The sequence below is a fragment of the Pomacea canaliculata genome, linkage group LG3, assembly GCF_003073045.1.
Source record: "Pomacea canaliculata isolate SZHN2017 linkage group LG3, ASM307304v1, whole genome shotgun sequence".
Taxonomy (NCBI): Eukaryota; Metazoa; Mollusca; class Gastropoda; order Architaenioglossa; family Ampullariidae; genus Pomacea; species Pomacea canaliculata.
Genome location: NC_037592.1, coordinates 40,849,975 through 40,877,212, shown reverse-complemented (window position 1 = coordinate 40,877,212; position 27,238 = coordinate 40,849,975). Strand labels below are relative to the sequence as shown.

General features: G+C 36.0%; 2 protein-coding genes across 7 annotated transcripts in view; one reads left to right on the top strand and one right to left on the bottom strand.

Annotated features, from left to right (window-relative positions):
• Window positions 1-4: 4 nt before the first annotated feature.
• Window positions 5-25,101, top strand: LOC112558893. 6 transcript variants are annotated; one of them, XM_025229641.1, is made up of 34 exons: window positions 5-744; window positions 965-1,031; window positions 1,308-1,424; window positions 1,889-1,989; window positions 2,304-2,369; window positions 2,516-2,600; window positions 3,555-3,767; window positions 3,968-4,081; window positions 4,536-4,644; window positions 5,141-5,236; window positions 5,606-5,752; window positions 6,410-6,623; window positions 7,292-7,394; window positions 7,711-7,838; window positions 8,402-8,587; window positions 8,988-9,135; window positions 9,333-9,454; window positions 9,860-9,896; window positions 10,808-10,901; window positions 11,411-11,459; window positions 11,799-12,009; window positions 12,625-12,885; window positions 13,287-13,578; window positions 14,468-14,620; window positions 15,176-15,546; window positions 16,560-16,621; window positions 17,029-17,130; window positions 17,346-17,492; window positions 18,496-18,564; window positions 19,760-19,880; window positions 20,026-20,170; window positions 20,546-20,680; window positions 21,148-21,306; window positions 22,205-25,101. In XM_025229641.1, the coding sequence occupies exons 3-34, from the start codon at window positions 1,347-1,349 to the stop codon at window positions 22,312-22,314; spliced, it is 4,428 nt and encodes a 1,475-aa protein (XP_025085426.1). In that variant the 5' UTR covers window positions 5-744; window positions 965-1,031; window positions 1,308-1,346; the 3' UTR covers window positions 22,315-25,101. The 6 variants fall into 6 exon arrangements, with proteins under 6 accessions (XP_025085426.1, XP_025085425.1, XP_025085424.1 ...); XM_025229640.1 differs by lacking the exon at window positions 965-1,031 and having other exon boundaries at window positions 5-904; XM_025229639.1 differs by having other exon boundaries at window positions 5-1,031.
• LOC112559686 (C2 domain-containing protein 3-like) overlaps window positions 24,706-27,238 on the bottom strand; it is a 26,356-nt gene continuing 23,823 nt past the window's right edge. The window contains 1 exon segment of the mRNA XM_025231020.1: window positions 24,706-27,217. Coding sequence (XP_025086805.1) covers window positions 27,056-27,217 — 162 coding nt within the window. The 3' untranslated portion in view covers window positions 24,706-27,055.

Here is a 27,238-nt window from a genome sequence, read left to right as displayed (position 1 = left end):
CAAAGATCCCAAAGGAAATATTCATGCTAAAATATTTGTTTACGGTATTTTTTTTTAAAGTACGGCGCATGGCTATTGGCTATGTCTCGGCTCAAAATAGCACAATGGCCATATTTTTTAAATAAGGACGAAGGATTATTTCCATTCTAATTTTTATCTGCATTCATATTCTAATGTGAGAGTTGTCAACCAGTATATTCAAACACGTTTAGTGCCTCACATTCCGAATAACATGATATATTTCTGTTCGATGTAGCGCGCTTCTTTCTGCAGTCTCTTTTTAGAAGTCACCTTTGTAATGTTTCGCATACTTTGGTTTTGTCATCAAGGAGAAATTTTTTTTTTTTTATAGTTACCTTTTGTTAGCTCTGGTGTAGGCTTAATTGCTGTCCCAGCGTTTAGGCTTTCATTTAAATCGCGCTCTTACCGATTTTTCCTCGTAGAACAGACTATATCACATAGTTTGTTATGTACCTCGATCCGTGGACTAAAATATGACTCTGTGGTACATTTTAAGCGAAACGAAAGCCTTGTACGTATACATTGGTCTACTATGACATCTCAAACTGCAGTGTGGGGTGTTTGACGCTCAGTCTAGTCGTAGAGCTTTGTCTAAATGCTTTAATAGTCTTAATCACAGACTTCCGATCACAATCCACTTTACCGTAAAGGTCCCGGGAGTTTGGTCACGTGATCAAACTTTTGTCGCCAAGCGGCGGACTACACGTAGGGCCAGAGAAATGGGTAGGCACACCACCAAATCAGCGTGATTGGCAACCAAAGTTTAACGATGACTTGTTGATCAACGTAGTTTGAGGAAATCCAGTATGGTCTGGACTAGTGACTGTGCCATAGGTGGCAGACAGTAAGCTCACCTTTGGTGAACGCGGTTAAATTTATACATGTACGTTCGTGAAATTGAAAACAGATTCTTTTCAAAATTTTGCTGTTAATTTTTTTTAAGGAGATCAGGGAAAAGTAAAACACACGCCTTGATCATGCTGCAGCGTCATTCACATTAATAAAAAGACGTATGTACTTGCTAATTTATTTAGTATAATAATAGTTAAAACGCATTTGTTTTCATCTAAATGATACATATATCTGTTTCGGGATCACCCCCACCCCCGCTATACTAAATATAACAATATTAATTACTAGTTCTAACCCCACCCTCACCCTCATTAAGCATTTAAGATCAAATCAAGTTGATGTGAGTTGCATTATGTGTTCAATGCATTCTTGACATTTGCAGTATAGCTTAAGTCAGGGATGAAACTAAACAGATTTATATTTTCCTATTGCAGGTATTAAATTATCCATAAAGAGTTTAAAGCACTTTAAAAATGACAGACACAGTGACTATAAAAATAAATGGACTTGATGTATTAGAGTCAGGGTTAAAGTCACTGAAGCGCTCAAGGGTAAGTCTACATTTTTCATAACAGCTTTTTACTTGGAAAATTAAGTTCACAGGTTAAGTTGTTACACAACTGTAGTGTTTTCTTATATCATAGTCAATCAGATAATTACATGGGAAGAATTGCTACAGATTCCAGAACAAAATTAGATCTTACTAAAGGAGCAGAAAAATTTAAGACCTGATCGAACGATTTAGTCGGGGTGGTTGATGTATGACGAGATGTATGAGTGCGCATGTGCATTATATTCTTTCTAGCAATTTATTCTCTTTTTCAGTTATTTCATTGTTGCATTTGTGGGGATGGGGTGTAATTTCTAAATGAATATTAATGCTGTCATTATTGCCATTAGTATGCAGTTATTTCAGCCGTTAAGCTGTTGATTCATTTTTAAGGCTATTTGAAAAACAGTAAATATTAGGACAGAGCACAACATTTATAGTTTAAAAAAATTGTTTTATCTTTAGCTTATGATAGCTCAAGAGTATAGTGACATGATTGGTGCCATTGAATTACATCATAACAGTCTGCGTCTGGCCCATCTAACTGGTAAAGCCAAGGATCTGGTGTGAGTAATTATAGAATGACTTTGAAGATTTGCATTTTAGAAGCATTTATTTTGAGCTTCTCTGCATCTGTACAAAATCTGGATATCATGCTGCAAAATGTGTCTGATGATACAGCACAATGACAAGTGTCTAAAGCTATCACCTTAAATGTTTCTTTATTTGAATATTTCTTTAATGTCTTTAATTTCCTGGTGTATTTTAGCATGTCTTTTATGTTTGTGATAATCATTATTTCTATATTTTGTACTCACTTGGCAGTTATAGATACATAGAGAAAATTAACAGCCAAAAAAAAATTATTTTTTTTTGTCAGAGATCAAGCTCAGAGAGACACCAGATTTTACAATATACTTGTAAAGATGCTGTGTGAATTGAAGGAGTAAGTAATATTTTATGTTCTAAATCTTACAGTACAAAAGATGTAGCCAGTGAAACTGGATTCCATTTTATAAACATTCTGGATTTGTGTATATTAGGTATTGCTTTTATTTATTACATTCCGTACAGTTTGCTTGACTGATTTAGGAAAAGAACTGGAGAACAAAGACAAGGTTTACGGAAAGTCTATGCATGGTACCAGGCCAACAAGAATGCTTTGTACTCTGGACCTGTGAGTACATCAAAATTTGTGAATAAGCTCTTCTAGTAATGAGAAATACACATAATTTTCTAGGTGGCAAAATCATATAAGGGTTGTCATGCTAATCACTGATTGGGTTAGATTGCGTAGTGATTAGCAAGTTATTACACATTATACCTCATGAAAAATATCTGGGGCTTTTATATTTGGGGTTTTCCCCAGGTGGTAGTCACTTCTCTTGGCCATGATCATTTTGTGTTCTCTTCCTAATGCAGGGTGTTTGGAACAGTATAGTGTCAGTGCCTGATGGCTGAATGCAGCATGTCACAAATGAAAATAGTGACAAGTTTTCACATATGGTGCATAAATGTAGGGTATTCCATCAGAAGTACTAATCATGTGAAGGCAGAAAACTGGTTATTTAGGGAGCCCAGTCTGTATAATCCCAGATAAAAAATCTCCAGAACTTAAGAAATGTTAACTGTGTGGTAATAAACATTTTACTTGTACATGTTAAGCTGTTTTACCACCTTCAGAAGAAATAATAAGAATTTTGGGACCTTTTCCCTTGTCCCATTAAAAAAAAACAAAACAAAAACTTAGCAGAAAAAGAGATGGTAGCCTTGACTGATGTTGCTACAAGGGAGATAATTTTAATTTTCAACATGTGCATATCAACATTAGGAAAATGTCCCCCAAACATGCAGCTTACCAGACGGTTGGTCAAGTGATATATGGTCCAAATAATGTCAGCATCAAAAGCAAAATCAGCAGCAGTTTGCTATTTATTGCCAAGTTCTCTGCAAGATGTTTTCTCCACATTCTCTAATATTAGCAAGAAAAAGAATGTTTGCATCTACTAAATACAAGGTTAGTGTTAGCATTAATACGTAAGATGTTAGCTTACTTCCTAGGCTTCAGAATACCTTTTTCAGACAAATTACATCATTATGATTGATGATTATGATTCATGTCTGATTTCAGCATTTTGGAAAGGAACATTTAAAAAGTTATTCCAAAGAAGCTTTTTCAGTGATCACAACACCACGCAAGCCAAAAGGTGGCCAGTTTGTTAGTAGTAATAGTGTGAAGACTAAGGCTAACGTCAGATCTAAAAGTGCATCTGGCATCCGAACAAGACACAGCACCATCTGGCAACACTCTTCCTTTGACTGGCAATCAGCTGATCTTCAAAAGGTCACTGCTAACATAGCATGATAAGCATTAGTATCTCTGTCTTCCTCCCCAGCTGGGAAGTCTTTTCCTTTCCTGAAAATTTAATTTTGAAATATTTTTTATGGTATCTAAGAATATGTAAATTTATGGAAGTTCCTAATATCACATTTTAAAAACATGGACAGCATCAGATGTGTCGAACTGTTGCTTTCCCTGTGCAGGAATTGCCTACTCATGAGTCACCACCTCTTGAGCAAGAAAACAAAGAGTGCACTGCAGTAGCTGGGTCTGCTGATTTGAGTGCAAAAACAGGGATGTCAGTCATTGATAGCAAGGTCTGGTTTTTCTGATCATGTAGTGCTGTCCAGACAATGTAAGACCAGTTGAGATTTCTGGTAGCATATAAACTTGAAATATAGACCAAAGAGAATTCATAATCTCAAGTTATTAGTATGATGTTTCGGAGTTTTTTTAAAAACAAATTTAATTGCTGAGTAGAATGTTTTGGGACTACCATGTTAGATGCACTTTGAAAATAGTTTGAAAAGCACAACTGATCTTTTGAGATGATTATGGTTACTAGATTTTGCATTTGTGATGCATGTGTGTGTGTGTCACTGGTGTAGGAGCCAAGGGGCAAGGGGGCAGCTGTCCCCTCAAAAAAGATATTGAGGAGGCAAGAATGTGAATGTTGTTCACTCTCAGCATGAAGTTTGTCCCCCTCCCCCAAGGCATCTTTATATGCAACTCTGTGTGTGTGTGCACTTATGCATGCTCTTGCATTATTAGTTTGCCAGACTAAAGCAGCACAAGACTCTTCCATCTACTGTTCACCCTGTGTCTAGCATTATGAACCCACATGTTTCATTGGCTGTCCAGACAGAACGTAAAAGGAGCAGTAAGTTTGTGTTGCAGTGTGAATGCTGTACATGTTGCTTCAAAGTCATGAACAGTAATTAATAATTAATCTTCTATGCTATATATGTTTTTTTTACTTCCCATGATGAAACTTTATTGTTTGAAATATAAGTATCTACTTTGAAACTGTAAAATCATTTATTAGAGAAGGTCAGAATGCTTTAGATAATTTCAGGGAAGGAGCTAAGCTAGATTTTTCTTATTTCTTAGTCATAAAGTCCCATTTATTGAAGACCTTGGTGAATGTGTTGCCTTCTTATGATTTTAAAAATCTTTATATTGTCACATTTCTTTGTAAGGCAGAGTTATTAAAGTTTATGATCACTCAGCAGGTCACACACTAAGAGGACTTTGAAATGATTTGATATGTTTTCTTTCTTTTTTTATTATACATTATGTTTATTTCATAACATATGTGAAAACATGTTTAGTTTTGTATTTGTTGTATTTATTTATCATTTTTAATCTTTGAGCAGCTCAGAAAAAACCATTGGGAAATACATCTTTGGAAAATAATCTACAAACCTGGATCAGATTCAGTGAAGACAGATCTTGGGGACAAGACCTTGTAGGTGAGATTAAGAAGAGAATGATGATGAGGATTGATGATTGATGATGATGATTGATTGATGATGATTGATGATGATGATGGATTATTTAGGTTACTTATTTGCATGCAGAAAATAATCATAATAATCATAATAACAAAAATTTGTAAAGCACATTTCCCAAACGGAGTTAAGCATAATGTGTTGTGCAGAAAAAACAGCAGTCAACCATACAACAAAAACCTCAGGTTGTCTCATTTCCTGATGAAAGTGACTACCATGTGGGATTACCTTTGCCATTTTAAATTTGTGATGCTTTTAGCTTGATGCCCTGGAAAAGCGTTATACTCAAGTCTACTATTGTGCTACTTTAACTTTTTCTTCTTGTGACAGGAAAGCTGAGTTTTGTGGGGCGCAGTGGCACTCCCAGTGATGTTCGTTATGTAGCCCATTCCAGTGCTGAGATGCCAGAGCATCATACACAGGCTGTCATCTCCAGCTTTGCAAAGGCTTCCACTACCAATGTGCCTGCAAAAGATGGCATGTTTGAATTAAGTTTTGGATATTTGTGTTCTTTATTTACAATTGGCTTTGTTTAGTAATGTCATTCTTCATTGCCTGATATAGCTAAAATACTTTTTGAATTTCAGATAACCAGCATAAACCTTAAACACATCTTATAGATCAATATACATGGTGTGTACATTTTCTACACAGTTGAATTCATTATTTTATCCACAATTTTTTTTATGCATAACCTGGCTTAGTTGAGAGACATGAACAGTCAACATCACTGGCTGTGGTGATGAAGGGATCTACTCACTGAGAAATTGGTGATAAAACCTATAGTCATTAGAGAACAGGGTTATCATCAGAAGACAGACATAGTTGTCTCTACAGCATACCAGTTTTTGGTGTATCACTAGTTATGAGGGCAGTAAAAAGATGGTTTCATGTTCCAACTGCATACTATATAGTTTTGGGCAATTATAGACAAGCCTACACACACACACACACAAAAATAAAGAATTTGACCATCATCTAATCCTTAGGAATCAGTATGCATCCACAAGTTTCTAATTTTCTCTATTGACTGGGAATATCAAGAATTATTGTGCCGATATAATTTATAGCATATGAAAACTTATGATGGTGACATGGAAAAGAATGAGTAAAGTTCTGCTGTCTCTTCAACAGGAGCAGATTATCTGGATCAGAAAGAAAACATATTTTTACAGCAGAGTCTGGAGCAGTTTTATCAGTCTGCTGATGCTTACTGTTCACAAGAGTTAAACTGCACACAAACATCACGCAGTCTGTCAGCACCTGTTACACGCAGAGACCCAGAGACACCCAGAAAGAATAAACCAATCAGACTTCAGCAGCAGTTGCAAGATATGGAACTAAACAAGTATGTTTCTTAACCAATTGATTGGTAAGTGCAGGGTATGCATCAAAACATATTAGGTAAAGATGTTAAGGTATTCTCCTTAACTAGAAACTGCATGTTTTTTGGGACTGGCTTTTTTGAGGGTGCACCTTTTTTTCCCGCCTACTACCTTACCTTCCTCAGCACTCTAAGTAGTCAGGTACCCATTCAATAGCTGGGTCAGCTGGGAAACATTTGCTGTGCCACATGAGTATTAAACTGTTTCCTGCCTTGGACACCAAGGCTTTAGTTATTCTGCTGTCCAGTTCCTCAAAGCATTACATGGTTTGCACACAGTTTTGTAAGTCTGGAAAACTTATGGGAAACATATATTCATCAAGTTCTCTTTGTCTCTGTTGTCAGTTATCAAAATGTTTGTCTGTTGACTAGAATAGAACAAAATGAAAAGTTTTTTTATCATTTGCAATGATTTTTTTTAAAAATAAAAGATTCATACTGAAGGAGGAAGTACCATTTTTTATACATACTTTAACTCTGACATTCTCTGGAAACAACAGTTATACATCATTGATGCACGTGTATGATATCAAGTTCTGCACTACAGATTTAAGCAATGCAGTCGACAAACTGCAGCATTTGATTTTCTAGAGGCACAGAATTGAAAACTCAGACCACTTGCTTGCTTGCAGGAATGATAACAATGCAAACTGTGAAAAAACTGGCATCAGGTTGGAGACTGTAGTGGATGTTATTGATTCCGTTTCTGCGAATATGATTCACTACAGAGAAAAAGTAAGGAATTTGTGCATGTGATTCTATACATTTAATTTGTTTTATTTTATTTTGTAGATCTCACAAAATACAAAGACATAAAAGGGCTAATTTTATGTCCATGAAACGGTTACTGTTAATTTTTTTTGATTTGGCACAGTCTTCTAAACTTGAGTCTATGTGTAAATATGAACTTTTATCATACTGCTGATCTTCCCATTTATTTTCTTCACCATATCTGCAATAATTTAGATATCATAAGTGGCTTAGTAAGATCTGAAGATTTTTGTTTCAAGAACCTTCAGATGAGTGGGATGGTGATGTGTATCCTTTGTAGTTTGCACCTGAAGCACAGCCTGGGTTTCGGCAGCCGATGGTCAGGGATTTTACGGCATCTTTCTTGCATGCAGCCTCTTCTCCTGTCTTGTACCTTCCCAGCCCATCACCACGTTCTAGTGTGTCCTTGTAAGCTTTCATTTTTTATGCTTGTTTAAAGTGTTTTCCCCTTTGGTTTTACTGTTGTTAGGAAAACTACTTACTGGCTTAAAACATATAAAATTGTATTATTTATTTCACTTAATTTTTTTTTCAAATTAAGCAGTAATTATAATATCAAGATATAAAAGTTTTCTGAAAGGTAATGGTCTTATGTTACATAAACTTATGGTCTGCCCACCAGGATATTCTCATCTTGTCATGTCTGCTTGCATTTATTGGCATGATATATGAAGAGCTAAGTAAAGTTTTGTTGCCTCTGATAGAAAATTACAATAATTAAAATGATCGAGTTTTTTAAAATTATTGAATTTGCAAAATATGCCAGTTCTAAACAGGTAGAATTGATGCATGCATACACATGTACATACACAAGTTACCTTTCTCTTGTTCTAAGAACATAAATCACTCTTGCAGGAGAATACATAATGAAAAAAATGATCTGTTTTTCTGTTTTTATATTGAAAGAAATGATCTGTACCTGACTCATGGATCATAGTTTTGTTAATGTGACTCTCCTCTGTGATCTTCAGGGATAACCAACAGGCAAACTACACTCCTCGGCCTCACACCTCTCCCACCTCATTGCATCGAGTGTCTGTCACGGAGGATTTTGATGAGCATGCCCAAAACTGTCCTATGAGTCAAAAACCTGGATGCAAGACATTGGGTACAGCAGACTGGGCAGGACGTGTTGAACCAGAATCACTGCGATACAAGTAGGTGTGATAAATGAAATAAAACATAAATAAAGCTTAATAACACTTGCAAGCATGGCTTCCCACTCCTAAATCATTCTAAAAATCTTTCCATCAAAGTGGCATGTTTATGTGTGTGCTGGCATGAGAGAGGGAAAGAGAAACCTAGGATGCACTGTGGTATTAATAGTAACAATAGTAATATTAGCAGGGTTTCTGATACTAGTAAAATTAATAAATAAAATAAATGAATTGATGTTTAAATATAAGCGGATATATCTAAAAATAAAGTGAAGACATTTAATAGTCATACACTGAATAAGAGTGAGGTATATCCCTTGGATAAAATTCACTGCTGACATAGCCTTTATAGCGCTGCATGTGTAAACTAGTCGGTGTTAAAAACTCACTGTTTTTGCAGGTGGAGAAAGACCAAGTGTGGGGGTTTCACTTATCAGAAAACTTTACAGCCTAAAACTGTGGGTTTGCGCAGTGCTGGCACCACCTCAGCAGGCAGACGTCCAAAGACAGCATCTATTCCTGTGAGCCAGAAATGGGGAACACAAAAGGTGACTGGACATGTTTTTAGCTTGAAAATGTTGATGACATAGAGAAAAGATAGAACAGGTCCATTGACATCCATTAAAAGTGTCTATCCTTAAAATTTTGAGTCTTGAAACACTCTGTGTACTTGTGTGTGTTTGCGCACGTGAGCATGCGCATGCCTGCATGGTGTACCTATCTATTGCTACTTGTGTGGATCTAGCAAAGCAATGAAAACAAGCGAGTGATGGGCCAGGCTGCCAGTCACAGCACAACACAGATTGACCAGAAAACAGTGGACAGTCTGATCACAGTGCAACACCTCCTAGGATCCAGTTTCTCTAGGTAGGATCTTTCATTGCCATGGCTCTTTCACCCTAATTTTTAACCCAATTCTGATACAGTTTGTTGAAACAGAGACTAACAGTGGGACTTTTCTTATTGATCTCCTCTAGATGCTAACTTAGAAATGCCATGAAAGGCAAAGAAACTCATATTTGATATGTTTGATTGATATTTTATATGTTTGGTATTACTTACATGGCTTTACAAGATCTGGTTGACTGAAATTAACCAGATGGCAGACAACAACAAATTTGGTTACTTCATTGAATCTTTTCATCTGGTACAGAGTATAGGATAAACATCTATCATTCATTCATAAGTGTTGATGTTTGATTTGTTATATCAATAATTTAATTTTCACAATGCGAGAAATCAGCCACAACAGCTGTATACTTTGTGTTTCAGGACAGATTCTCTCCTCTCTCTGTACAATTTTGATGAGGTAAGATGAGATAGATATGTTAGAAGATTTTCACACCAACTAACATTCTGAACATATCTTCTTGTCATAGTTAACCTTTATGGAAAAATTAGATTCAGGATATTTTTCTCAGCAGAAATCTGGCTTCTCTGTGAATTAAACAGGCATGATTTTTTCTGAAAATCTTATGACACAAAATTACTATCATAAGGAAAACATTTTTAAGTCCAAATATGAACTTGATACAAATAGGACTATCTGTCTTTGCTATTTCATAAGCAGTCTTGATGTTGAAAGACAATATAGTGTACACTGATTCAGCTTTAGAAGAACAGTCTCACACCCAGATACTGGTCTTTCACGTATCATCCATCTTTGTATCAGTAAGTACAGTTTGAGTTATGAAGACAGAATAGCAAAAGTCTAACCTGTTGTATGTAAAACTATGCATGTTCTTTATATGTCTTTCACAAAAGCATATTCATATAAATAATAATAATACAAACAATACAGTGCATTTATATAGTGCCTACCATAGCACTGTGATATCGGTTCAAACTACTTTACATACAGGCGCATGAACATACCTATTCATGGTAGACATCAAGTGTAACTTCATGAACACATGCCCACAAAAACACACACATATATAAGGTGGAGGAAACTGGAGTAACCAGAGAAAACCCTAATCGCAGTCCTGTAAATAGGTGTCATCACCAGGGAGAAAAATGTTTGAGCCGAGATACAAACCCACAACACCCCATTCTCCCTGACAGATGCTTTAGCCACTGTCACCAACCACCCCTATGTGTGTAGAAGTGATTTTATACAACATTCCTTTATTTTTCAAATTATTTTGTTTGTAATATTACTGTGAACATTCGTTTGTGATAAACACATAATATGATTGAATATACTTGTGCATAAAACAGGGTTTTCTTGCTGCCTTCTCACATGATCAAACAGTGCCGACCTCAGGTCAACTTGAGTACTTGTCCTTTGTAACTCCTGCAAGTGTTGCTGCTGGTGAGTTTAGAAGCCCCGAGGTTTTAACCACTTCATGAGCCTTCCTTACTGGAATTATATGCTTTTTTTGACAGTGCTTTGAACATATTATAAGAAAGAATACTATCTTCAGATAAATGTCAGAATGAGTGCAGTCTTATTTGGATTCTGTTCCTTTCAGAAGGCAACCTGAAATTTGTTGAATATGATAATTTTAGATATGTAATACCCAAAACACCTTTTTTTGGGTATTAACATATTTTTATTTCAACTTGCAATTATCTAAATATTAGAGCACATTAAATATTCCCATCCTACAAACAGACTACTCCCAAGTTAGATCTGTTATATATATAACCTTCTAGAAAGCTTACTTAAGGTTGTCACATGAACTGTAGCAATGAAACCTGTTGGTGGGTTGCAGGAGATGATATGTTTTATACTGTGGTCCCGAAGAATTTTTATTGTGTTTAAAGTGACTTTTTTAACATAAAATGGTTTTGACAGAATCATTATGACAATGTGTTTAGGTGCAGTATTCCCAGAAAATATTACAGAGACTTCTGCAAATAAATCAAGGTAAACTCAGCACAAATGTCTGCAAAAAATTCATAAAATCTATGAATAACTACATTTTGTTTCTTGATGTTTGCTGCTTGTTAGTGTGGACTGGCCTAAACATGGGGAACATGAGACTGTAGTTTCCTCTCATTCAGCTATTACTTTTAATGTACGATATTTACAAATGGTAAAATAAAAGTGATAACAAGGGTGTGACTTATATAGTACATTATCATGCACACAAAGGAACATGCCCTCAGATCTGTTGAAAACTGATTTCAACTATGCATACGTTCAGACCTTGAAAAGCAGGATTTTGCCTGAAGGATGTTGCATAGCCAATATGTTTTTCCTTAGGAATGAGAAGCAGGAAGTAAAAGTGCAAGATTCATCACCTGTCACTAAGGATGTTCACCTGATTTTCCCGGGACAGTCGTCACTGAGTGACAAGACTGAAACAGATGCTGACACCGATCAGAATGGTGGTGAAACTGAGATGCTGCAGGAACAGCCTTCCCAGAAAGTGTTGCAGCAGATTCTGGACAAAGAAAAGATAGACTGTGAGAAGGTCAGTATAAAACCTAAAAGTAACATCAGTCTTGAAACAGCATCAGTCTTATAACAGGGACTAGAGAGTTCTTGTTTTATGTCTGAGGCCTCTGTAATGATGGACTGATGATTCAGCTAGTGGCAGACATCATACCTTATTGAGACACCATTGTTTTTATGAAAATGTTGATAAACTGTCATATGGATTACTATGATGCTACTGCTGTTACGGTCATCTGGGTTCCAGGTCATGTCTCGTGCATTGTTTGTGTTACAGAAATTATGGATAAAAATGAAACTGTTTTTCTTTATTATGCTTCTAAACCCCAAAGAGTGGAAAGACTTACCTTTCTCTATCCAGCATACAGATGAAGATTTGTTTTAGAAAGTCTTTAAAAAACACATGTTCTGGCATGTTTACCATTGCCAACAGGGACACTGCTTTCCAATTGCAATTAAGATTTGAATATATGAAATATGAGATTGGTTGGACAGAGGTGTATGATGTTTGGGTGTAACTAAAGCAAGAAATACAGCTTATTGATGAATAGTGATGTCAGAGCCTTTAGATATGCTTTTGTTGGGTCTGTTGTTTCACTGCTGATTATCTGGTAATTTGTGGTCTGTGCTGCAGGTAGAAGTGACAAATGATGACTGCTTAGGACAAGGTACAGATGAAACCGAGGCCGATGTTGGCACTATCACTCACATAACATCAGTGGCTAATGGAGGCCATCCTCTCTCTCACAACAGCAGCTTGCCTCAGCCTCTGAGCATGTCACAGGTTTGGGAGTACAACCCCAGTGATGACACGGACTCTGAGAAGAAACATGAAAGTGATGTTAATCAGTTAGAGGAACAACCTCCTGCAGTCACTCACCAGATGCACACACAGGTTAGGAGCAGTTCCATATTTTTTTTCAGTATTGTATGTGTTGTGCATATGTGTAAGATGTAATATATGACAACATGTGTTGATGTGTTCTTTGTATGTGTTCTTTCCTCTCTCTCTCAGAGTTCATGTGTGCAGTGGGCACATGAATGGTGTGTAGGTGAAAGAATGCTACTCTATCTCCATCATTTCATCATAGATCAGATTTCATTTGTTGTTCATTCGCTTTCATATGACACCTGTTTACGGGGTCAGATGTTCTGCTCAGTCTAGTCTTAGTTGCAGGCTTGCCTCGCTGGTCTCAAGTAAAAAAGCTCATTTTTAGGAAATCACATGAAGGGTTTCATGTTATAGATCATGTGAGGGGTCATGTATTTTAAGTATGTAAACCCTTGATGTTGTAGCTGTTCAGTACAAGCTGCTTGCCTTTGGCCTCGCCACGGGCAGCAGTTCAAGGGAGACGATCTGCAGGTGGCATGCCACATCAGATGCACAGTGGAATGCCTCAGATATTACAGTTGACACGTCGTCGTGCAGAGCTCATCCAACTGGCACCACCTCGCCACACTGCACCCTCCATTCCCTACTCATCCGCTCGCTTTTCATCTCACTTTTCACCCAGTGCGGGACCCTTGATGTCAGAGCTGGAGCACCATGCACGGAAGGTCAAAAGCCCTCGCTCCTTGATGCAGCATGGTGAGTCACAACTAGACTGCTAAAACTGCTTAGACTGACAGTGGTTTGCATATGAAGCAGTGCAACATAAATCTCATGCAAATAAATTAGCCTTTCTGACTCGTTTCTGTTCTTAAGGGGTCCAGTGGCACAGCATTTAGGCATTTGTAGATACAGTGACAATCATCTGTCCTGAGTTCAGATCGCATCTTTTTGTTTTTGCATGAGGCTTCTGTTTACAGGTAGCCTGGTCTATCATGTAGTCTTAGTTGCTGGCTTGGTAGTCTCTTCCCCCTACCCGCCCAAATTCATCCTTGCCTATTTCATCTTAACCAAAATGCTTTGTTTCAAGCGACCTTGTACTATAGATACAAAAATTCAATATTTTTAATATTGCTTAGTTGTTACGGCCCTATGCTCTCCAAGGAGTAGCAAGGACTAAACTACAATAATATTGCTTATCCCTAAAAGATGTAATATTACAAGATTTAAAAGGTGAAAGTGTAAAATTTTGCTCAATATGCAAATTTAGATCTGTTTTAATGCTCAGAGGAGAAATTTAATGCATGATAAATAAAAGTCTTCATCAAGCCTGGGATAAACTGAGATCATACTGACCACAAGTCTATGCATACTTTCTGACTGCTAATTGCAATAATGACACTTTCTTTATTTCTTCATTCTTGCAAAGTGGTAATCAAAACAAAACAGTTCTATACTCTTGAATATTTTGCTCACTATTGTCCTCAGTTTATGCTTATACAGTTACCCTTGCATTTACTCAGGTCTGCTTAGAACCCATAGGAAAAAATTACCAACATCATTTATCTTAATCATGATGATGGTTTTTGCTACACCTTTAAATATGCATTCTCGTGCATAGTTGGATTGATGATATCTGCTTCTGCAGTTGAAGAACTTCGTAAAAGTGGCAAAAGTCATTCTCAGGCTTCAGCAGCATCTCCAAAAGCAGAGGGCCTGTCAGTCAGTCTTCGAGTGTGTCGTTTAGAACTGCCACTTCGAGGTAGTCAGACTGGGCCCTATGTCCAAGATACCATTGATGGTTAGTTTCATTTAAAACATTTGTCCATACTTAGTCTTTGTATGCTACCATAATGTGGCATGTAACACCTGTATAATGCTTTAACTTCTTAAGCAAGTATCAAGGAGAAATATTGTGCGTCTTTTAATTAGGGTATGTTCAAAGCAAACAGTGCTTATGTTAATGACTATTTTGGAATACCATTCCTAGTTTAAGAAAACAGGGCAAGTTTTTATTTGAATTTATTTAAAATTAATTAATTAAGTCTATTTGATATTCAAACTCTGTTTACTATAGGAACATCCTTTCACTCATCCCAGCATATCCTTCTGTCGTCTAACAATGAAACCTTAGTCCTCAATTAATTTAAAAAAAACTTGCCTGAAAGAACTGCTTTCAAAACCATTTAAAAGTATCTGTTATTAAAAGCAAGATAGGAACTTTACCATTTTGTTTATTCTGACTAAAAGTAATGGGTTTTATTTGTAAAGTCTGCTTATAGCCTTTTGTGATAAGCCAATTTTTTGCTCAGTATTACCAGTTTGGTTAGTAATCTGAACTGATTTTGGTCTTCAGCTAGTACCATGAAAGAGGACAGACATACAGATAAAAGTTGGCTGGGAGAGAACAGTAGACCAGAACAAACACAAGAAGATGATAAGAATACTGCTGAGAGAACACCGGCAAGCTTCACACCAAACTCTTTCTTTGCTAATATACCTCTGAGACCTGTCACAGCACCAACCTGTCTTGGCAAGAAGCGACAGCTAACAGCACCCAATGAGCTGCTATGTCAAGGTTTCACATATCACCAGATCCCTTCGACTGGCACTTCACACAACACCAGCAGTGGCAGCCGTCCTAGTACTGCACCCAGAATACGTAGAGCTAAAAGTCTGACAAACATTGGTCGACCCATCCCACAAGTGACCAGCATTACTGATCCAGTGAGTTGGAGATACCAATTTTTGCTTTTGACACTCTCTTTTCAAATTTCTCAAGTTGTGATTTGGTATCATTCTTGGTGGGGAAAAATCCATAAACCTCTAAGCTGTTCTAAACTATTTGAACTATTATAAAACTATAACAAGCATTTTTTAAATCACTTATAAGTCATTTAAATGCAGTGTATATGCATTTTAGTGTAACTAACACGTCAGTCCCTGATGGCTACATAGGGGTGGGCTAGTTGTGCAAGAGCACAACAATGATGGAAATTGCCGCAAAACTGTAGATTTTGTTCAGTCTCACTCAGCGGCTGGCCTGCCATCTCTCCACTCTCACTTCCAAAATCAAAAAGCCTCTCTCATCTATAAAGCTACACTACTTATTCTATCTTCCATCGAACATTCCAGAACCATCCACCCCCTTTTCCCATGGTCTCATCATGACTTTTCTCAATCCCCCGTGGACACCCCCACTCTGCCTTGTCTGGTCATGGTCTCCCCAAGTGGCTCAGGCAACCTCGTAACTTCTGGTGTAACAATAGGTCCAGTACATGGTGGGCAGTTTAAGGCTGGCTATTACGCATGCAGTTGGCGTGAGAAAGGGACAGTCCTGGGAGCTGTTCAACCCCTACCCTGTACAAACAAAGACATAACTCAGTACACTACTAGAGTGCTACATTAGCACCAATATAAACGGGATTTTATCTTCCATACTGGAATAAAAGGACAACAAACTTTCATGGGTTTAGATATCAACAAACTGCGATTAGAATTATTAAGAGATTGCAGATGATGATTTGAAGTTTGTCTGCTGACAAAACTGTACAGTTTGTGACTGAATTCTTTTTCTTTTACAAACAGGTGCTGGAGACAATATAAATGTTCATCAATCAGTGTCATAGATTACATCTTCCACGAACAAACTGTTATTGAATATATAATTTTCTACAAGTTAAACTATTCTATGTAATAACCTACATGAAGCTATTGAATACTGGTTATTGTATGTTTAGGATGAACTGAAGCAAGCTGTTCAAATGCAGAGAGAAGCTGCAGCTGCAGTTGACATCCAAAGGTCAGTATACCAGCTGCATCCTTGCAAGGCATATGAGGCTCCCTGGCCTTTATAAGGTCTTTGGGGGATTAGATGCTTGAGACCACACTTTTCTAAAGGCCAGCTTTTTTTCCCCAAGAAGGTGGTTCCACCTCCTGTTCTTGTTGATTTACTTTTTCTCAATCCCCTATGTCTGTAATGAGCTGACTAGAAGGAAGACAAGTGAATGGCAAGTTAACTCTTAATCTGAATGGTCTTTTTTACTATAAACTCCAGCTTGAAAATCTACCTTGAAAACAAACATTTTAACAGTATGCTTGCATGTATATGAGCATGAATGCACATGAGTATATAACTCTGTGTATGTGGTGCATGTTTTTATGAGTGCATATGTAAATTTTGATGTTTCTTTGCATGTCTGTACATAGGTTGTTTCGAGGTTTTGTGGCCAGGAATGTCTATAAGAAACTACAAAGTGAGGAGAGAGAGAAACTAGAAAATGAACGCAAAGCAGCTGTTGCCATACAGAGGTCAGGGATTTGTTTCAGGTTTCTTTTTGATCAAAGCATAACATTTATATTCTGCTCATTGTATTCATTGTGGTTGTTAACTTGTTTTAGCATATATAATACACACTCATACTAACCTCTCACTAAATCATCTCCAACACATACATGCACTGGAAAGAATGAACAAGACAGAATATGCTGCAGTTTGTTGTTCATGCATGCGGATCTTGTTAAAGGAGATACAGAGAGCACTTACACCGTAAAAAGGCTATAGAGTCTCGTGCCCCTAGTGAAGAACTACGTCAGTGGAATAAGAGCTATCAGGACATTTACGAGGCCAATAAACAGGAGAGACTGAGGAAACTGGAGGAGAGAGCTGAGGAGTATGATATTTTGTTGTTAAAAGTTTGTTAGTGTGTGTGTGTGCATGCATGTGCTTACAAGGTAGACCTTCGTTGCATTTTTTTGATACATTATTTCTTTTGATCAAAAAACTCAGAAAAAGTGGTTAAGGTCCCCTGGAGACATTTGAAAGATTTTGAACATATAGGTAGTCTTACAAAAGGATGAAGTATTATGAAATACCACTTTTAGTAAAAAATGTGTTTCTTGGAGTACTTACCAGATAACATGAATGGTAGTTCCTTCCCACCTCCCTGGTGTTGGTATCTTCACAGTTTCAATGAAAACTGGAGAGTTAAATTCACGGGCTAGAAGTGGGTGGATGGGGGAAGTGGGTAAGTTGATTGAGTTTTGTGTGCTTCCTTTTCATTGGTCAATTCTGGCCTATCAAAAGTGGACAGCTGGAATTGGGTAGCGAGTAGGGTGAACCTCACATAGTCATGTTATCTGGTATATAACAGAAGTACTTGAACAAATACATTATACTTTACAACATGGTACTTTTTGAAAAAAAGGTGCTGCTTATACTGTTTTGTCTACAAACAGAAGAGTGACCAAAAAAAAAAAAACCATGTATCATCCCTATAATTTAGATGAAAGCACTTTTTCTGAGTTAAAGAAGTTTGGGTCACATCACACAGTAGTTTCCAGGGTTTAATGCTTGATATGCATTTTTATAGAACATGCTGAAGTGCATTTTAGGATTGTAGTAAAATCACTAATTCCATATAACAAGCATTTTACATTCATGTCTTTTGCTTTGTGGTTCTCGTAAATTGCAATACTTTCTAATCTGGAAATAGGTCCTCAGAATTTGGTCTTCAACTTCTTGCTAATCACTTTATTTTAGCAGTGAACATTAGAAATACTCATAGTACTTGCTAATCAATTTATTTTAGCAGTGAACATTAGAAGTACTCATAGTACTTGTTTTGCAGACATCCTTTGCATTTTTAGTCTCAATTAAACTTTATCTTTGTGCAGAAATTCTATGAACTATCTTTCTGGCAAGTCTAGAATTTCTGTAATTGGGCCTCATGTGGACATTTATGAGTAAGCTTTAAATACTTTACATTAATGATACATTTTATCAACTGATGCCAAACTAAGAATGCATTTGATCATGGACATATATAGATGGACTGTTGTCTGTCTGCTAAGACCAATGCTTAGCCTCTTGCAAAGTTGTCCGCTGTTAGTCTTGGCAAGCCTAAACAATGAATGTGACTAAACCGAATGCATTGTATACACCAGCCTCGTTTTAGCAGTTAACTTGAAAAAAATCATCTGGAAGCAATCCAGTAATACAAGTTTGTGATTGGATACTATGGAAGTCCATATATAGTTACCTAGAATTCCAGCTCTTATAATAGAGAGTTTGATATTCAGTGCTAGCACAACTGGGGTGGATATAGGAATGGATAACGCCATGGAAACATGTGCTGTATGTCATCTGCTGAGCAAAGGCTAGGTGTATTGCTACATGCCAGAGATGTATAGAAGAGCTGCTACAAGTCAGGGCAATAATGTGTAGAATAGTCATCTTTCTTGATGTATTAGACTATTAGAGATTCAAATTAGCTCTTGTCCTTGTTGTGTATCACTAAATGTTTTCTTCGAGGACTATAATCTGTACAATAAGACCACATCTAAGAGGAAAAAATATTATTTTATAAAAACTAACAAGCTGAAATTAGAGGCTAGTGACTGCATATAATTTTCTTTTTCATTATTATTTTTTTTTTTACCTAAACGCAATTAAGCTACATTTTCAGAACAAAATATTTTAATCATCTTTGTTTTAATCCATATTTTGAAAAAAGCTTTTTTTATACATTTGAATAAGTAAAACTAAGCAAAAATTGAAGGTGTGTAGTTGTCTGTGTATATTTTACTTTTAAATTTTTATAGTAATTTTGTTTGATATGTCGTTTTTTTTACATTTGTTTATTTATTGCTTTATTTCATAATTTCAATGTTATGTTTTTTGTGTTTATTTAATCTAATTATTTTATTCTATTGTTTAATTCATTATTTATTTTTGGTACCCTTGTACTGCGTTAAAAGTATTAAAATGTTTAAAAACTTTGATTTATACATTTGTTTTAAAAAATACAGCTAAAATATTTATGCAGCAAAACTCTCGCTTGATTATTTTAGCATTTTTTTTTTTTATGAATTCAGAGCATTTTTTAATCAACTCAGTACACTACATTTCTCTTGTAAAATGCCTCCTGTTTGCATGCAGGATCTATCATCCCAAAAAGACTGGAAACAATAGAAGAGAGCTAAACAGTGCTGCACTCTGTATTCAGAGACATGTCCGAGGATGGCTAGTTCGGAAATGCTTTGAAAAACTGAAACGAAAGGTAGTCTTGAATCCTTCATAGTCATGAGTGTGTGATTATATATATATAAAACATCAAACCATCAGTACTGCACGTTAAACCTTTGGATAAAATACAACCATGCGTTGATGTGTTTTTAAGGCCTTCTTCCTTGCTTGTTGTACAGGTGGCTTGGTATGGCTCAACATTTCAGAAGATGGTGACCGAATACAAGTCAATGCTTAGGCGTGTGCAATCTCAGCATGGTGTTAGTCGTCCGAAGGCACCATTCAGTGCGAAAGAAATGAACGATTACATCGACGTGAGACGTAGTCAGTTCTGATTTAATTTTACAACTAAATCAGGATAAGAAGCAATATTTTACTCACGTGGTAGAGATTTCTATTTGTACATTGGTCTTGTCAGTCCAACAAAGCAGTCCAACATCAATGATAGAAAGAACCATCTGTAGTCACCTCTGACCAAAGGAAGTAACATATAAAACACATAGCTGCTTGGTAGCAGTAACATTACTTTGTCAATCTAATTTGCATAAAATGTGTTGCCCATGGCTTTCACAGCTTTAGATTGTTAGGGAATACCTTAAGTTCTAAATAAGAGGTCTGTCCAGGTTGGGTGGTGATGGTGTGTGTGCATGTGTTTGCATGCAGTTCATGCTTCCATTTACATATTTGCTTCATTTTCAGGGTATGAGAGCGTTTTTGAAAAGAAGGCTTTTAGTGGAATGTTAGAGATGGACGACATTGAAGCATTTTTCCACGAGTGCGACCTGTACCCTTCACGAAGTGAAATAGAAGAAGCAGCAGATGTTGTTTCTCATGGTGAGTGACATTATTTGATAAACAGTGACTGTAAACGTTAACCAAGTGAGTTAAGAGTAATGAGGCTCACTAATAAAAGTGATGGTTGTAGAGAATGTCCGTATGATTCAATGAATGCCCATATTATGACTCTGGTTTTGCTTTTAGTTTTTTCAGACAGTGTGGTTCAAATACTCTTGTTTGTCAGGTCTTCAGTCTCTTGCATCTTGCCATTTTTTTGTTGGCATGTCAATAATAAAACCATTCGTAAAAGAGCATGCATTTAACCTTTGCTGCATATGAAGTAACAGGCACAGCTTACATATGAACAAATAATGAAAGTGTACTTGTTGCTTTGTCTCTCTCTTTCACATAACACACACATAGAGCATTTGTTTTAAAATTCTGAACTTCTTAGTTATCACTGATAATAAATCTAGATTATGCATTTTTTCTGAGAAAGTGTTCCTAAAATTTTTGTGCTTAAGGTCAGCCCTCAATCAAGCGAGGTCATGGTCTAAAACGCCAAGAAGTTCTGGACATCTTATTTTATATTTACACTCCACTTGCTGCTGGGTTGAAGAACACTCGGCAGTCCACTTGGATGAATCCTATTATTGATGGCATTGAGGCCAGGCAGCTTATAGGTCAGTATATACCACACACACAACGCTGTTAAAAGTTTCTGACACTGAGATAAAAATCATAAGGTTTTGATAAAGCCAAGCACTTTAAAAAGGTAAAGTTATCTGACAGAGCAGCAATATTCATGAGCAGATGTGCCCTCAAACAAAATCACATTAATTTAGAGTAAAAGCAGAATTAAGAAGTGAATGTATATTATTTCTGTTTGCTGATAGATGATATGAAGCTAGAAATTTAAGTGAGGCTGGAGAGAGACAGAACCCACAAGTATGAAGTGTGTACCTGCTCACACATAGTTGTCTTGAGTAATTACTAAATGCAGGAACTAATGTAAATATATAATTTTAAAGGCTAGCTGTCACCTAAGTAGTGACTTACAGACAAGATAAAACATAAACAAAAATCGGAATTTAAGAAATAAGTATAATATCCAAAATAATTCAACAAACATAATGATTAATATATTTTAGACTCGTGCATTACGACATATAAAACCATGATTTCCTCTTAAAAAGTTTATCATTTATAGTCACTTCTGTAGAAAGTTCTTTTTAAAGCCTCCTCAGTCAAGGTTAGAGCTCAAAAATGAAAAGAACACAGACATCAGTCAGGGTTGGAGCTCCATCATGAAAAGAATACAGATGTAACAGTCTCTTTCTGGTTGCTGCCCCTCTTGAAGCCCACTAGGATCGGGAGCATCGATATACAAAGAACAGAGATAATGAAACTAACGGCACAGAAAAATACAGCCCTTACAATCTAAAAATGCACGCACCTTTTCCATTTTTTTTCCCCTTCCTATCATCATAATTTAAAATAAAATTAGCAAGTTTGTGACAAAGACATCACTGTGTTTCTTATAAGTACTGTCCTGACATTTTTTTCAATTTATGTGAACAGGCAGTGAATTTGTAGAGGATGCACCACTTGAAGTCTGCGCACAGCTTGTTTTCAAGGCCAAACGAGAGCAGAAGGAAAAAGAAAAAGCTGAGAAGCATGCAGATGATTAACTGAGAATTGATACTTCACCAATTTGAAGGAAAACGGTTGTCTTTCTTAAAACAAAGCCAACAAAGGGCAGTGAAGGTGTTCAAGGGAGGCAACTTGATAGCAGACAGAATTTTTTTTCCCTTCCAGTTGGATTTTTTTTCCTTTCAACCATATAAGGGTTTATTTTTAATTTGAAAAGTTGAGTACAACGTTCTGGTTCCATGCTTTCATTTTAGTGCTGTGCCAGTTACCAATTTCACTAAGAATTTTCGCAGTAAACAGATTAACAACTTTCAAGATTTTTTTTATTGATATTTACATCTTGTTAAATAATCATGGTGCATTTATTTTTCAGTAGCAAAATTTTTTAAGCTGATTTATGTAAATTTACTACTTAAAGTAAAATTGATAAAGACAGCTCATGTTCATTAATATGCTGTTACGAGATATTTGTCCCTGCTTGAAGTTTTGCAGACACAGGTTTTTAAAATTTACATAAAACTGATGCAAAGGACAGACCTAACATCAGCTGAGTTAAAGGCTGAGATTCAAAAACAAAAAAAAAAATGGGGAAAAACTTAAAGGCAGATATACAGAAAATATGGTTTTGCATCGTACAATGTAATATATTGCAACACATTTTTTAAGATTCTCTGGCATTAAAACAAAGGATGAACTGCACCTTGCTTTCTAGAAATTAATTTTACCACTGAATAATTTAACAGTGCATTGAGCATGTACATGCAAAAACCCAGCATTGTCTGATTTTTATTAAAATTCAAACTTGCTTAAACCCTGCTTAAGTTATGATTCTAGTCACATATTTATCATGTTATACAGACTTCAGACCACAGCTTTGTACTGAAACCACACTATTCCTGAACATAGCCAGTGGCTTACTTTTGTGATTTTTTTGGCTATTGAGTAAATCTACCATTTCTATGCCTTAAGCTACGTGGCTCCCTCTCAGATCTGCTTCACATATAGCCGCTGGCTGCTGACTTGGTGATATGAACAATACCATTTTCTCAAGATGGATGTTTTAGCATCATGATCTCATTTAAAATGTTATGTGTAGGATCTGTTTACAGATATGATTTTGTGCCTTATCAATTCTGACACATTTGTTAAAAAGTTCTTATCAGTATTACTGCTGCCAATAGTTGTATTTTTTTTTTTAGGTCTTTCAGAATTGTCATATCTTTCACATACTTTGTTTTCATCTTGGCCTGGGGTGGGGAACATTTTTTCCTCCAAGGACTGTTTAGATATTTATAAGATCATTCAACAGGCCATACAAAATTATCAACTAAAAAATAACTTATATTTAATCAGGCCATAGTTTCACCGCCTTGGCAGGACCAGAACAAATGATTTTGTGGGCTTTATACAGCCCGCAGCCTGACATTCTCCACCCTTGATCTACGGCTTCAGCACCGGCTGTTGACATGTACACATTTTGCCATATCTTTGTATAAGTGATGTCATAAATTCTACTCTTAATTTCATGTACTGTGAATTTACATGATATTGAAATAATGCAGTTGATCTGTGAATATGAAAATAGTTTTATAATTATCATTTGTATTTATGTTCTACTTTTGTCTAATCTGGGGCCTCAGTAAAACAGCTCCTGCATCTTTTAAGTCTTTAATCTAAAGAGGTAATCTGTCTCCTGCCGAATGGTTGGTGAGTATGGTGAGATCACATCTGTCAGGTCACAATATCAGTCATTATCCTTTGCACAGTTTTTGGGTGGGGGTAAGGGATCTTACATGAAAGATATCACATTTTCTGTAGTGACATTTGTTGTACCAGTTCTTAAAAGGTAGAAAGTGTTGACATTAAGTAACAGTAAACAAATCAAATAATACAGTTTTTAAATGCTTGAGATGCATGGACAATTTTTTTTGTCTGAATTTTTCTTCGTAAGACAACACATTGGGTGGCAGTGGTTGGCACCCATCCACCCTGCTTAAAAAAAAACAACCAAAAAACCAAAAAGCTGGTCCCTACCAAATTTTCTCTGGAGTAAATGTCCTGTCATCAATACAAGGCCTTGTCTTTACTTTTACTAAATAATCTACAGTATATGAAAGGGCATCTTGAATTAAAGAAACTTCTTTTTGGTCTAAACTTTCATGTTTTTTAACTGTTACTGGTCAACATTAGACTCAATATCTTGCACTGCTCGAAAGGAAAGAAAACAAATTATATCATTCTTTCTATCGACATATCAAATAACAAAATATACTCCAGTGTTGTCGCTAATGCACAAAGTCAGCTACTGACCTTTCCGAGGTTTTTTTAAAAAATAATTTAAATTTCAAAATTAAAGACCCGTGTTTTCTTTCAAGAAACCTTTTCATGTTTGAAGCAGTATAAAGAGAACAATTTGAAAACTGGCACAATGTTGTGGGAAAAAAGCTTTTAATTATTTAATATGCATAGTTTAAAAACTTTGTGTTGCAGCCAAATCTATACACATTTCATGCACAGTACCTTCAAGACAGTTTGAGATAACATTAATGAATTCTGTGTGAATTGTATGTTATTTTTTTCACTTAACATTGATGCAGCAAAGTTCAGAACTGACTTTATAATGAGAAAATATCAAGGTTGGTGAAAACAATGCTGGTGTGAGCTCTTATTAATACACAGTACAAAGTTTAGCAAACAAATATTTATAAAGAACTCAGAAATTTTTCCTAACACTACAGCGAAGCAGCAATGTTAAGATTTTCAGGTTCCTATTCTTGGAGAATGCTCCATGTGATCTTGCTTTACTTTCTCTTATTGGAAAAAAATGGCTAGAATCTGTAAATATTTTAAACTTCAGTTAAAGAATCATAAACTCTACTATTCAGTTAAACATATGTAGTTAAAAATATCCATTTAGTGGCTAAGCAAGAAAATCTGAAAAGCAAAGAGTTAAGTATGGAGGAGAAAACAGACCATGTGCAGAATATGTACTGCTGTTTCATTCTATTACTCAGTGGTATAGTCATGGAAACAGTAAACAAAAAAAAACAGGTATGGCACAGTTGCTGAAGGATGTTGGGCATGCTTAATGTCTGAAGTGTGCATGTGTGTAAGCAGATTCTAGTTATTTTTCATTCTTGGGAAGTAAGTAGAAATTTAAATATACTTACATTATTTCATTCAGTATGCAAGATACAATGTAGCACTTTAAATACTAAATAAAATGCTAACTGAACCCACTTTAAATACTAAATAAAATACTAACTGACAATATGGGAGCTGCTTCTGTACAGTTCTCTTCAATGTGGATATAGAAACTGGAGGCTGCATAGAGTTGTTGTATACATATATTGTATGACCTGCACTGACTGGATTCCTTGCTCACCTTCCCTCAAACCTGAATGCACTAATGCCAGCCTGTGGGGATATAAATATATATGTCTACTATCAGACTTTAAAGTATGTAAAAGTGTAAATGACTTTGACATTTACCATTGGCTAGCAGCAAGGCCACTAAAGCTAACAGGAGACTTGTATTGCCTGCTGATCCTACGAAACAGTGAAAGGTGCTAAATTATTTGAAGAATACAAAAAAGTGCCTAAATTAAAAGAGATGGACAAAATATCTACTGCAAGGCAAGTTAAAAACAAAAGAACACTAAACAATGTTGATACTAACAAATTTGAATCTAGCAAGCATAAGATAAAGTATTGACAAGTTATCTCTTAATCTATAAGAGACATATCTCCTACATGTCATTCTAACAAATGAATACTTTCTTCAGTTATACATTTACACCAGCAAAACAAATACTCTTTTAAGATTTTATCTTTCAAGGTCTTTGCTTTTGCATGGAAGTTACTGAAGCAAAAGTTTTCTTGTGGTAGCATTTTCACACTAAGAGGCACTTACAAAAAAAAAAAAAAAAACCAAAAAAAAAACTTTGACTTAATTTTAACAAATAATCTACAGACAATTCTTAGTATCAGAATTTCCACACCTGGGTAATTTTGTAGCCAAGGTATGTGCTAATGATTAAGATTTATTTTGTCATGTCCACTGTAATGACAGGGAGTTTCCAGATGTACATTCTTCATTGATTAACAGTAGAAAAATGCATGTCAGTTAGCTCTCTATACATCAACTAATTGACAGACAACCAAACTCTCTCCTACATTCACCCATTACTGAGGTAAGTTGTGTACAAAGGCAGCGCTGTCCAAATATCACAGACCACTAAGTTATAATGCAATGTTTCTGCTGAAATGCATATAATATGCTTCTCTATATACAATATACACAACATTATGCAACTAAATAAATTACTCAAAAATTCAACACCAGTACCTGTTGTTGCAACCTATGTGACAACAGTTCATTCTGCCATATACTGAAGCCTTTTGTGGCAAAATATTACAACCTACAAAAGAGCTTAAGTTTGCTGCTCCAATCAGATGCCATAATGGATAAGAAATCTGAAAAGATTTTCTCAGATAATGGCATATAAAGGTTGGCCAGTCTAAATAACAATAAAGCAGATTTATTCATAAGGAACTCTAACATGTTCTTAAATTGTACAAAATTGTGTCCAGCACCTTTACGTAAAACTGACAAGATATCAAGGCCACATTCAAGGTCACTAGTCAAGAATCTGGACGGAAGAAAGGCCCACACAAAAGACCTCTCTGGTCATTGCTTCTTCCAGAATGTAGGGGTACCCGGGACTCACAACTATCATATAAATTATACTGTTGACACTATACAAGGCACTCCAGTGTTCAAGAAATCTTTGTAGAGAAAATTTTGGCAATGCGCTTGACTTCGTCTGCTGTAGGAAGTTGCTGATTCCTCATGGAATGCATGCCAGAAAATTTTGCTTCTAGCTTTCCCTCTGCATTCTGAGCAGCATCTTGCTCCTTTGACCTAATGTCTTGTGAGACCTGGAAAACAATGACAACAAG